Source organism: Drosophila simulans, chromosome 4 (genome assembly GCF_016746395.2).
Source record: "Drosophila simulans strain w501 chromosome 4, Prin_Dsim_3.1, whole genome shotgun sequence".
Taxonomy (NCBI): Eukaryota; Metazoa; Arthropoda; class Insecta; order Diptera; family Drosophilidae; genus Drosophila; species Drosophila simulans.
Genome location: NC_052524.2, coordinates 203020 through 217019, shown reverse-complemented (window position 1 = coordinate 217019; position 14000 = coordinate 203020). Strand labels below are relative to the sequence as shown.

General features: G+C 32.9%; 1 protein-coding gene across 17 annotated transcripts; it reads right to left on the bottom strand.

Moving 5' to 3' along the window:
- On the bottom strand, window positions 1-13475 carry LOC6724693. 17 transcript variants are annotated; one of them, XM_039296125.2, is made up of 13 exons: window positions 13243-13475; window positions 12891-12933; window positions 11952-12521; window positions 10345-10425; window positions 9406-9486; window positions 8665-8952; window positions 6140-6224; window positions 5705-5893; window positions 3796-4014; window positions 2890-3305; window positions 2727-2841; window positions 1131-1547; window positions 1-736 (listed from the first exon to the last, which is right to left on the bottom strand). In XM_039296125.2, the coding sequence occupies exons 2-13, from the start codon at window positions 12912-12914 to the stop codon at window positions 147-149; spliced, it is 3075 nt and encodes a 1024-aa protein (XP_039152059.1). In that variant the 5' UTR covers window positions 12915-12933; window positions 13243-13475; the 3' UTR covers window positions 1-146. The 17 variants fall into 17 exon arrangements, with proteins under 17 accessions (XP_039152059.1, XP_016037230.1, XP_016037231.1 ...); XM_016180622.3 differs by having other exon boundaries at window positions 13270-13475; XM_016180623.3 differs by lacking the exon at window positions 11952-12521 and having other exon boundaries at window positions 13243-13474.
- Between the last annotated feature and the right edge of the window lie 525 nt (window positions 13476-14000).

Below are 14000 nucleotides of genomic sequence, written 5' to 3'. Positions count from 1 at the left end.
TTGAAAAAGCTGAAACAACTGCATATATTTTTCGATGTAGTACTATTATAATGTTCAAAGACAAATAAACAAACACATTAAATACATTTTATAATCGTGTAAGTAATTGGCATATGTCGTAAATCGCTTATTTGCTAAAGCAACACCTAAAAATCAGAGTACGGCAGATTTCCAGGTAAGTTGAATTGGCTTGAATAGGACTGTTGCTTGACTGGTATTGATCCCCAACCCTTGGCACATTTGTTAAAGGTTTGCACGTGGTTTGGGAGCGGAGAGGGAGAGCCTCCCTGTAGCAGCACAGATCCTGGAGGCCAGGAAGTCTGTTCATTTAATGAAGTTCCAAAAGGTATTGGCGATGCGTTGCGCACTTGAGAGTTTTGTAGCGCTTTTAGGTACTGTGGACTTCCACTCGTCAATCTTTTCCTATCAGGCTGTTCATATCTAGCAAAACTCTCAACTTTTTCGAGCCCAGGTACTGTTTTTTTATAGCTAGTCGGTGAGTAGGGCTGTTGATTTAGTGTTCCAGTGTTCAATGCAGTTGCCATTGGCATTGATGAAGGAAATTCACCCATACCACCATTTCCAAGAACATTATTATTAGCTGACAAGTTGTTCCTTGGAAACGAGCGCGATAAAGTGTCTTCGTATGGCCTTTCAAAATGTTTCCCGTGAATTTCACGCTGCTGTGAAGGTGCTGCGTAGCTTGAGAGAGATATTTCTTTCGGAACGTATAAGCCTGCGGAAGAAAGGGGAATCAAGAACTGTTAAATGAATTTAAAGGTTATGATGCTGTGTGTAATAAATGTAAAACACGACTGACACACATGTACATATATACATATGGATAAGTTCACATACATTAGCTTTATTTATTTAAAAAAAATTAAATTCATATTTGTAAGTTCATAGATGTAGTGCGTAAATAGAATAGTAAGAACGTAATGTTCCTTTACAAATAATACATTTAAATATATGTACGTTTAAACAGGTGTATACCTTTGAGCAAGCAATTTATCTATCAGTAACGTGCAGTTCCTTAAAGAGTAAACAATTTGTTATTGAACATTTTTCATATGCTTCTACATATACATGTACACAATAACATGACACCACAAACACGTTAGCCTTGCCTTCTATTGTTGCTGCGACATCTCTTAGATCCGTTGTATTTTGTTTCTCAAAAGATTGAATTAATTCACGCACATTTACCTTCTCATCTAAGTCGCAATTGACATTCAGGTCTTCGCCACCTACTACTTTAAATTCGTTTTGTGGTGTAAAATCGACATGGCTTTCATAAGCATCGGGTTGTAAGCCACGAGCACTTTCCCTGTTTCGTAAAATTTCTATTTCAAGGCGTTGGTACTCCAAGAAGTATTTTTGAAAATTTTCGAGGGAATGTAATCGATTCTGCACATCGAAAGCAAAGTTAGATGTCAGCCTCTCTCCAAATATGTAATTAGTAAAGCTAGGATTGCTGTCATCTGGTCTCCCAATATGAGGTTGAGTCTGCCATGATGATTGACTTTCGTTAGATTGAAAAGAGTCTGAAATATTAGTATTACTACAGAAAATACCAAAAAATACCAAGTGGAATCACAGACGATATTCAGCTTTTCAAGACTTGACATCTAATAATTAATGGGTGGGCATGATGACATATGTATTATTTCAGAAAACTTAATACAATATAATAGTTTTTAGTTTCCTTATTCATGTACATATATATCTTGCTAGTTAAAAACTCTTTACACGGTATTTGATCCCTCTCTGCAATGCCATTAGACTTCACAACATGTTTTTTCATTGACTGTAAACCGTGAAACCGCCTCGTTGTTAAATATTAATCATTTATATGTACTAAAGACCAAAACACAATTCTGATATTCTGATATGGAGGTATTTGAATCCTGTGGTTTCTATGGTTTGACTATGGTTCCAGGGCTCAACACCAACCAAATACCTAACAGACCTGTGGACTTCTCCGGTACTAGCCCCTAGCATTGCGTTTTTACATTTCTTGAATGAATTGTCCTCAAGTAGGGTAAATCGTCACATTGTTTACCGAGGAACTCCTAAAATAGGTCCACATGGTTCTTAATGATTGACGTTTCTCTAGACGCCAAACATCAATGTCTTCGAGGTATGGTAAAGGGTGATGCTAGATTTCCTTCAAAGCATCGAAAGGGTGGAAGGAACCGACTCTATAAAGTACATATATTCTTGACCACGATTACTACTCATCTATCTGCCTGTAGAAACGAGATCTCGGAAATTTTTAATAGGTTAATATTTTAAATGCTGCTGAACATTCGCGAATTGGCACGACCGATGTGCAAATAACATTTGGTAACGTCAAATTCAACGCACATAACACCCATTCATTCAACATAATCTACGCGTCCTTTAACAGCTATGATATATTCCGAAAACGGCTCTTATTTATGTTATAGAGCTATGCTAATAAAAACAATAGCCAATTACGTTTTTACATTTTCTGATTTCAAGCACCTCATAATTTTTTATTTGATGTCCGGCAGAATCGAATTATTTTTAAGAAAACTTATCAGTCGCGTTCTTTTGACCACTTCAATGTTCCCTTTTGCCTTATGAAACACAAATATGCATACATACACCTCAGTACGCATGCCTTCAGAAACTAAGAAGCTATTCATGGATTTATAAAATTATGAAATATAATTAGAATATCAGAGGATTTTACTTACCTTTTGGAAGTTCCACACTCCGACCGCCCCAGCCCTGAGCAACGCATGGTGTATATGCAAGATCCCTTTGTGGATTCGATGGTACAATGACTGATCGTGGCGAGGAAGCAATAGCCTGCGAAAACATTCTTTTATTAAAGTAGATGAATTGGGAGATTCATACATTTGTATGGCGTCTTGAAGAACCATGAGGCATGGGCTCATTAGCGTCCGTCCAGTCCTTACTATCAGTTTGGGAAGACGGAATTGCTGTTAAGGCAGGCGGTGAAAAGCTCTTGGTATCCTCTAGAAACGCTGAGCTCGCTGATCCAGTTTGCAATGCTGCTTTCCAAGGAGACTGAACGACTTGAAGTCCTGGTTTTGAATACTTCTCAATTAGCTGATTTTGATGAATATTCAATTGGACGCGGTGCTTCCCAGCATCAGAATACGCCGGCAAAATGTTTGGACTTAGAACAGGCCTTTGTTGATACTGCTGGAAATCTGGAATACCAGATGGATGATATTGAGTCCCTGAATGGGATTCATCGACTACCCAATTATCAGCCTTTCTGCGGCGCTTTGCAAAAAGTTCTGCACCTTCATATTTGATGAATTTGGTTGTACTCAAGTTGAAGGCGTTGGCAGCGGAGTCGTCGGAAGGGCGGCAGGAGCAGCAGGAGCGGCGGCAGCGGTAGGGGAAGCATAAGTGATAAAGCATGGCAAACGAATTTTATATTATTTACTTAGCTGTACCGTTTTACAAAATTGTATATCAAAATAATATTTGTAAAACAAGTTATAATTTTCTTGGATATAATTAGTTTTAGAACTTGAATTAGAAGGAATTTTGAAAAAGCGTAAGATATAAACGACAGCTTATGTACGAGCGGCTTACACTAAAGTCAAATGGTCTAATACAAAATTCCAGAAACTGGATTAATAAATTACATGTTTTATTGTAACATTGAAAGTCAGAAATTTAATTCGACTTAATTTAAAATTAAAAATTTAATAAAGTTGTAAGTCAAATAGTTTTCTTTTGTGGCTATAAATAGTTTATCTCATCACATCTAAATTTGAAAATTACCTCGTCCTTGATGAAGTTGAAGTGCAGTTATTAGTTCAGCGCAATTGTCAGGCGATAGAAGGCCAGCTTCAACGTTAATTAAATCTTTTAGCGAATTATAATCACGAACTTTTCCGTTTGGGTTCATTATAAGCTTTAGCGGTATTTTTTCCAATTTCGCAACCTCCATTGTAGATTTTGTTTCAGAATTTTCTTTAAATGGATTTATAGCATCATTCCCTGAATATGTAAATTATTGTATACTTAAAAATTATGACGTTGTAGATTCTTGTATGTAAATTTTAAATGATTATATAAACATTTTGAAAAAACATTTGGAAAAAATAGTATTTTATAAGTATGTTTTAATAAGTTAACTACATATATGTTATCATTTTAAACCGGTTTTCATATGTATCTACTCATCCTTTCCGTAGAAGTACATTCGTTTCTAAGCTGTAACTATAAAAATTTGATAGTAGCTACGGAACGTGTATTTTTAACTTACACGAAAAAGAAAAAATAAACTTTGATAAATATTGTAATTAGGGTGGAAATATTCTAACAATTCGCAAAAAATAAAATGCGAAAGTTAAATTGAAATACGGTAGAAAATGTATATCCAAAATGTATATATATGTGATTGTGTACATTTTAAACCGTTACTTTGAAACCGTTAACATATTTAATTTGTAGACTTTCCAATGAGCTTTTCAATATAATATTTATAATGAACTAAATTGTGTATGGAAAATGCATCCAGTCGCTTTTTTAAATGGTAAAAAAATCAATACGAAAGTAAAATTTTTTTCTGCTGATTGGAATCTCTTAGTAAAATTCCTATCCGTCTGTTCGTTACAAGGAAAACTAGTTTCTAAGTTTAGTTTATCTGAATGAAGATGAAATATTCCAACAATGTCCAAAACGTCTTCTTTCTATTACAAATCGTATATGAGTCAAAAGGGGACGAGTTAGACCGCTATATCATATCATTCTTAACATAGAAAACAGAAAATATTAAAAAAAATTACGTTCGTTGTTTTATCAATAAGTGTTTTAACCCGGTATACAACTTTTTTTTTATAATAAATAAATATATTATAAATACATATATTTACTGCAGGACGAATAATGCCTAGTTTTTAAAGAGCAAACAAAAGTTAGCCGATTTTTACTGGTCAGTAAAAGTTATTTTTTCCCACCATTATTTGGAAAATCCTAAACTTATTTTGTATTTATTAGCTCCATATAAGAAATTTGACCTTATCCACTTTGAAAACGCAGTTTGGCTGAAAAAAACTATAAATAACTCAAATTCGTTCAAAAGACTCGCAATATATGTCGTTGTTAAATGCTATGCATGCTTACTTAACAAATTTTGTGTAAATACCACGAATTAAAAATATATGGCCGAGAGAGCAAATGTGTAAGTAAGTCATTCTTAGTCAGAAAAGTTATTAGTATTAAAACTTTTGCACCTATGTTGGAGGAGCAATCGTCACTTGTATTTTTTTTAATATTTTTAAAATATTTGCTTTTATGTTATATTTTTCAAGGCGAGCGTTTACATAACATTACAACTATCAAGACTGCACGGAACGTGATTTATTACTAGGGAACATACTAATACATTAATTTTATTTACCGTATAAACAAATGAATTTAAGTTTATGTTAAACCAAGTTAAAAAATAATCGTTTTATTATACACATTTATTTAAAAAACTTGATTTTTTAGACAAAAAATCTACATACAACGCCAACTAAAAATAAAATGGAGAATCCCTGTTATGGTGCAGAGTTAGAGTAATTAGATTTTTCTTGACCACTATACTAAAAGTTGGAATCAGTGTTATAATAATACAATTGTAGGAACTGGAAGTGATTAATAACTGACTGACAACAAAAAAGTTTGAAAACACAACCATTACCTTGAGATCTACCTTCATGAACCCATTTGTCTGAGCGTTTTTTGCGATTGACATACATAGACTGACCCTTAGATGTTTGATTACTTATATCGCTTAACGAATGTGAAATTCTTCGTGCTAGCTCGACTTGGTCTTCCACTGTAGGGTGTAGTGTTGGAGAATAAAATGCAGACGAGGCATATAGCTTTCCTATTTTAAATAAGTTTATTATTGTTGTTAAAATATTTCTACTATAGTTTTATTTTAAAGGCGATACGTAAATAAATTGCCTAAGCGTTTTTGTAGCATGCGATGTCGCTCATTTAATCTAATAGAATTAAAAATTTAGGTAAACGCAAATTATTCATGTTGTTAGATAGCATAAGTAAAGGTACTATAGTAAGACTCTTACGTATCACCTTATCTTAATAATAAGAATCATATCATAGAACTTACGATTTTTCGGTAATATTTCAGCAGCATCGGTCGCAGGTGTAAATATTTTTCGCAAATCAACAGTTTTCGACACATTAGCGTATTCCTAAATTATAAAACAGAATTAAACATGAAATATGCTCATATTTTGCGACCATTTCTCCAAAGGGTATTTATAATTTCTTTTCTTTCTTTTACTTAATTATGCAGATACATAGTACATATGTAATCTATTTCTTTTGGAATTATTGACCAATAAGTTTGGAAATGGAAGCAAAAGATAAAAATGTAATATTTGGAAGGAATTACAGTACTTTCCTTTCCTGCCAAAGCTGCTTACTGAGGTTTAATAAATATTGACGTTTACTAGGATCAATAAGATCACTTGGACGATAACCCCTTTTTTTCTCTACTGTACAATTCATATTATTGTGTACAACTATCAATATTTATTTGAATTTAATAGTAACGAAATGTATTGACGACTGTGTTCTTAAGCAAAAAGAGAATTACAAAAAATTAACACTTCCTCCAATTCAAATTTATATATGCATACAAACAGAGTGTATACTTTTCTGTATAGCGCGCAATGTGAACGTTCGAAAAGTTCATAAAATGCTAAATATAGAATCTCTTTGGGCATGTGCGTCAAAGAGCGTATATATACATATATTGTATATACACTGCCTAAATATAACACCGGAGTCGTAAGAACGAATAATTTAAATATATTTCCTTGGTGCTCTAATCCACAAATGCTGTAATTATCAGCATTTTTAGAAATAATTTAAATAGGATTTGATTGGCTTACAAATTTTAATAGAAAACCAACCTGATAAGTCTATAATATGATTAGTTTTTATTATCCATATTAATAAAAATTAAGTACGCTCGCTACTGTGTAATTAATAGACTTCGGGTGTCTAAGGACTTCTTTGGTGTTCTCTTTTCGAATGTCGCGGAAATATATTAATTACTTATCGTTTATCAACAAAAGCATTACGAGGATTCAAGTCATGACAGTCGCACCAGCGTATGTAGAATACATATTTAGAATTGGCTAGCTGGTTGATGCGATGCACATCTGTGGACGGCAGTCGCAAACGTATATGAACACCAAGAGTGGGGGCTCAAAGATCTATCTATACGAATTCGAGTTTACTGGGCTCCTCGAAATTAAAGCGTTCGCCCCTGCCTTTATTTTGTCTGTCGGCTTGTCGATCAGTATAAGTCTTCGATATAGAAAAACTTTTTTAACAAACAAAAACGCCTCTAAACACACACTTTTACATTCGCTACTCATTAAGTAAAATTATATACTAGACTCGTTAAAAATATTAACAGGTTAACAGGAATGGATAATTCCGTCACTATATATATACTATATACTATATACTATACTATATATATATATACACGTATATCTATTCTTGACGACGATCAGTAAGGAATCGATTTGAACATGCCCGCCGGCCTGTCTATCCACGTAAAAGTATGGATTTCGTAAAATATTAAAGCTGAGAAGCTATGATAGTGTATTTGAAAAGATTGTCACGCCCACGTGAACGCCTACAAATCACTTTTGAAGAGTCTTTATATCTGTTTTGAAGCTTGTTGAAGCTTGCACTGCGCAACCAGTCCACCTCTACCGATTAATGCCGAAATCCCTGTGGTGGTTCCTGTAAAGAAACAAGTTTATGTTTCTAGGCAGGGAAGCCCTGATTATTAGCTGATTTATTCCTCTGATATGCAAGGCCACACAAAATCTGATAACATGGAAATGGAAATATTTAGCTTTTCTTAAAATGTAACGAGCCATACCAGATGTTTAAGAGATTTTTGGCCGGATATTATGGCGGACTAATCAGTTGAAGAAGAAACAAACGAACAACACCGGTTAACGAAAACGCGTTAAAGACATCAAACTCTTGGACAACTCACTCTCAGCTCTCATATTAATTATCAATAACAATCAGGACGTATGACACCAAACAAAACGTGAAACCAATACTCGCATCTCACCAATTTATAACTCGAACAATAAGGCAAGAAGTAAGAAAGGCCCAATTAACCCAAGTCAATTACAGCTGAAACACCACCTTTAAAATGTTTTGAAGCCGTAGGAACTTTCGCAATACCTTCGCTCAAAGATGTCGAGCCCAACGGGTGCATGAAGGTCATCAAGGGACAAGAATTTTTGAACTAAATGCCATCTAATCAGCACTGACACTTGTAGACGTTTGGAACAGGGTAGATTTAGTGAATAATATATAGTCTATCAAAAAGAGAAAAGCAAAATCACTTTTCGTCCCTAAAGTTGATATCAATCCAAAAATTATTTAAATTGTTGGCGTGACATCTTTTCCGGCTTGTGGGGGGTCGATCGAATTGTTCTTGTGTTATTGAGTTATATCCGTTACTCGACTAAAAAATACATTTTGGTGTTTCTTCAACAAGGCAAACACATAGTTAGATTAAATAATAAATTATGTTTAAAGAAGTCAATGTTCTAGGCCGGTAAAAATATTGTTTTGAACTGTACTTACTTTACTGGCGACATTCTTCTGATACAGTGTCGATGTGGGTCCGCCGCGCTCATTTTGATATTGACTGTGTGAGTCGAGCTCTCCACTTTGGCAATCATTATGTTCAAGCTGATTTTGTGCACTAAGCTGCTTAGCTAGGATCTGCTGCTTATGGATTTCATTTGCCAGATCGTTCTGTTTCTGAATGAGCTTCAGTTCTTGTTCTTTTAGCTGTGTTATTTTTTCCTGCGCTTTTATATTTATATCTATATCCGATATAATGTTCAGAATTTGGCTATTAAAATCTTCCTGCAATGTACAAATTCGGAAGACACACAATAGCTCAATGGAAAAAGAATAAATACATTTATTATTGTAATGTGTTTTGAAGTTTTTTGTTAGGGACGGTAATCTGCGCGAATGATTCTCGACCACTTGTTAGCTCATTCGGATAACAAAAAAATTGGAGAAATTGGAAAGTTGAGAATGTTTGTATCTTAATTAGAGCCAAAAGTTTTCCGACCTTATATAGAATTACACATTTCTTCATCAATATCAACAGCCAGCCGAGTTAGCTTAGTTCATCCGTGATTAGTCTCTCTATTTTAAGCTATGGCCAATTTGACAAGAAAAATTGCTTTTCAAAGCTACAATATTAAGAAGTGGTGCATAGGCAGAAATACATATGAAAATGTTTTGATATATTTTATCTGCGTTTAAAATAAAATGAGATGTAGTGCATTGAAGTACAAAGATACTTACAGGTTTATTTGGCGAAATAAGGTCTGCTTTATTGTTTTCTGCCGTCAAATCAGATGCACTGGATGTTTGGTCATTGACATTCTAAAAAAAGGAATTTTTGAACGTCCAATCAAAATTAATCATTATTAATTGATTGATGATTTGCACGATGCTTTAAGTAATTTTTGGAAGCTCCATATTCTAATAATAAAGGGTCAATATTTTCAATGAATTCCAGTAATTGATTAGAATATGTAACACACGCGAGTAAACAGCACTGTGAAAGGAGCTTGGTCTTTAGAAACATAAACTTTGTAAACATCTGCGAAACATTTATTTTCAAATTGATATTATTCAATTTAAAAAAAAAAATCAAATTATATATTATTATTCCGGTTGATAACAGGACGATTTCAATGATCAACACCCGTCTTTTAATGTACAACAAAATTTTATGCTTATAAGCCTATTTATTAGCTTGTAGTGTAGTTTTTACAAAATCACTGATTCAGAAATAATCTGTCATAATACATTTTCATATAAACAAACGAGAATGCTATAGTTCAGTTCCCCGACTATCAGATACCCGTTACTCAGCTAGTGTGAATGCGAACGCTGAGCAACGGTTATAAAAACTTGAGAGCAGTGATTCAAGTGTTTTACTCTATCAAAAACCGATCTAATTATTTAAATAATTCTTTATTAACATTCAATTGTTTCTTGAATGTCAGAAAGCAAGAATGCACCCAGCACAAGATTATTTTCTGGTGTTGCCACCCCCAAATATTTTTTAATTTGGTCTAATATGCCTTTTCAATTTCTATAGGTATGCCAAAACAATTGTGGTTATGCCCTCCCAAATGCACAAAAATTATTTTGACGTCACAAAAGTTAATTTAAAGACGTGTTTATATTTTTTAATAATATAATCAATTTTTATTGAAATGAGATATTACTTACCGGTTCATTTAGCAAAACAAGGTCTGCTTTAGTGTTTCCGGTCGACAAATCATTTGCAATGGATGTTGGGTCATTGACATTCTAAAAATAAAGTCAATTTTTAAGATCCAATCGAAATTGATAATGTATGATTTGCACGAAGCTGTAAGTAAAGCTGCGTATTAAAATAACGAATTGCAGCTAATAAACCAATTTTTATAATAATTTATAAATCAATTATAATATTCAACATATGCAGTTAAACAAGGAGTTGTAGTCATTTGCCTTATGTCTGACGAAATTTACTCTGTAGAAGCCAAATATCAATAAATATTATTAGCTTGTACGCAAATATACGCGTTATACCTAGATTGATATCCATGCAGAGTCAGCCTTGCGTATTTTATCACATAAGGTTTGAGTACCGTTATTAAGAAAAAATGATTTTTCGCATAGATCTGCGTATTTCCCCTATCCGTATTCGGCTCTGTAAAGCACATAGTTATAAAGCTTGACATATTCCTATTTCCAACATAATTTTTTAAAACGCACTTTAAAACAAGAAAGAATGCTATAGTCGAGTTCCCCGACTATGAGATACCCGTTACTCAGCTAGTGCGAATGCGAAGGCGAAATTTCACAATTTTTCCGGGATATCGATAGATATTGGGAAATAAAATGAGAAAAAAAATTAAAAATTGTTTAAAAGTGTGGGCGGGCCGTTTTGTGCGTTTTGTAGGTAAGAAGATGGGCGTGGCCACAGTGTTTTTGGTGATTCGATAGAAATTTACAAGAGTAATAATTTGAAAATTTGAAAAGATATCAACACATTTATCCAAAGTGTGAGCATGGCATTTATGTACGGCTTGTGGGCGTTAGAGTTTCATGATTATGTATGCTAAATCTCAACCTTCTAGCTTTTATAGCTCCTGAGATCTCGACTTTCATACGGACAGGCGGACATTTCTAGATGGACTCGGCTATCGATCCATATCAAGAATATATGTATATACGCTACGTTATAGTAGGAAACGCTTCCTTCTGACTGTGACATATTTTTCAAAGAATCTAGTATACCCTTTAACTCTACGAGTAACCGATTTAAAATTATGCAAAAGTGTGGGGATGGCAGTTTCCGCGGTTGATTTACGTTGGAGTATGAGTGCTAATCTTTTAAAATCATCTTGCAGAAATGTCACTGGTACAATAGCCCACAAGATCTTGAAGTTTATATGGACAGACAGACGAAAATGGCGACAACAATTCTAAAAGAGATCCTGATCTCGGCTACGTTCTCTTCCGCCTTTTATCTGATTTTAAATAATCGAGAAATCCGGAAATGAAGTCCTACAACTTCTTTGAATTTCTTCAAACATATGAAAATGTTTCAACAATATCTACTTTACCTAAATCATGTTTTAAATATTAATGACTTAGATCGAAACTACCTTTTTATGTCACAAGTATACATATACAAGTCATAAATAAATCTAGCCGATGTAGGGTATTTGGTAAGTTAGGGCAACATTTGCTTTACTTTTATCTTTATAAATATTATGTTAAATAAGAAACATTTTAAAAGCTTGAAGGCGATAATTTAAATCTGTTATTCTTAAAAATACAAATACTTTTTCCTCCGAAGATTTAGTGTACTGTGATTTGCAAACTTCGATAGCTTTGTCTTCTTCTCCTTTAATTAGAATGTTCGACGTGTCTAGAGCGGCTGATTCGTTTTCTGCATTCGATAAATTTTCACCAACAGTACTCCCATCTATCAAATCCAACTCTAAATTATTCTCAGAAACGGTGGGCAAATTTTCCACAGATAATGATGGGTCCGTTTTAATAGATGCATCTATAATAATAGGGTTATTGGATTCGGAGTCTTTTATGTCAACAGTTCTCTCCACATCCGATGAGGTAATATCTATAGACGGCTTATTAATTAGTGTAGCTGGGTTTTCTTCCAAATTTGTTGTATTTTTTTCTTCTGAAATTTCTGAATCTTCAGATTCGCTTTCTTCATTTTTTAGATCGTCATCATCTTCATTATCTCTTGAAGTGACGGGTTTATCAAAACCACTGTCAATATAAGATTCCAATTGATTTTCATTGAGGTTATCATTATTTTGGGGAATAGTTTTAGTCTCATCAGCGTAATCTATTTGGGTTCCGATTTTTGTAGCAATTTCTTTCTCCTTTAGATTGTAGAAAATATGTGTTTGTCAAGTTTATTTCTATTTATTTGATAAACGGTTATTTATAAATAAAAATAAATATAAAAATAAAATAAATAAATATAGATAAAAAATAAAATAAATAAAAATAAAAATCATGACAAAAAAACATAAATTGTATATTTTAATAATTAAAAATTACAATAAGCTAAACTAAATGTTTTACCATTTTCTCATTAAGAAAATTGTCAAATGTAAGTGTATTAAGATGTGGGAAACAAGTTCAGAAAAAAATGAAGTCTTGTAAAAAATCTAAGAAGTTTTAATTGTTTGATTATAGGTAAATACTGAACTTATATTAATTAAATAAATATTGCTTTTTTGACTTACCTCAATATTTAAAGTAGAATCCATTTCTAAAATCTGTACAAATCTATAAAATAATAATGAAATGTAGGGAAAGGAATTTATATTTGTATCGTATCAACAGGTAGGCCGGTCCTACATTAATATAAATGTTTTACGTATGTAATTTCTAATAAAGCATATGCAACACACACACAGTTATAAAACATAGCATTTTATGCTGAATGTAAATACATATACAGACACTCAAATAAAGTTCGTTGGTGCTGTTATTATGTAATACATAATGAGAACCATATCCAACATGAATGTAAATTTCGCTTTAACCACACTAACTTTTCTTTTTTTAATATCCACAATAATAATTTACACGTACATATATCAGATATATCCTTTTACTTGCCTATTTCCCAATTTTATTTGTTAAAAATATATTTACTGCAAACAATACTGTAGTATCGAATTATTGAATGATAATAATACAACTAAAATCCGTATAGGCCAATAGAACGAACATGAATTCATGCGCCCGCCTTTAAGAATATGATTGCACATCAAAGATAGCTTCCACACTGTCCACATGCTTATTTACTTGATTATCGGCTCGTTCGCATAGAGCGATTTAGGAAATGTATATTTAAAAGTCACACACAAGTACATATATTTTCACAAATACAAAAATATTTTCTCGTTAATTTATATGTATGTATATATGCATATTTGTTCAGCAAGCAAGCGCATCGATGAGAGCCCCTTTTATCGTAACGGAGTACTTTATTTACTATTCTTATAATTATAAGTCGCAGTGTCTTATATGCATTTACATACATACTTCTTTTTTTTAAACTGAAATTTACAAATAAGTAAAGTGCGAAACATCTTCAAATTAATATCGTCCAAATTTGATTATATTAAAAGTTAATTCGTAATACTGTAACATGGGTATATAAATATGTCCATTGATGTTTGATCTTTCTTTATAGGTAGTAATATTCTTGTTTAGAGATGTTATATTAAGTATACCAAAAAAACACCTTTTTCCGAGGAAACTAGTGACGATAACACGAACTTGAAGATACAAAAGAAGAAAGGAAACGCTTCCTTCCACATGTTATTATTACAATTGGATATAAC

What these genes read in the sequence shown, in the direction of transcription:
- LOC6724693 (XM_039296125.2), bottom strand. Translation starts at nt 12,914, where the DNA reads ATGGATTCTACTTTAAATATTGAG. An exon ending in TTATTTCGCCAAATAAACCT is followed by an intron (nt 8,953 to 9,405) that starts GTAAGTATCTTT and finishes TGTACATTGCAG; the next exon opens with GAAGATTTTAATAGCCAAAT. An exon ending in TGAAATATTACCGAAAAATC is followed by an intron (nt 5,894 to 6,139) that starts GTAAGTTCTATG and finishes TATTTAAAATAG; the next exon opens with GAAAGCTATATGCCTCGTCT.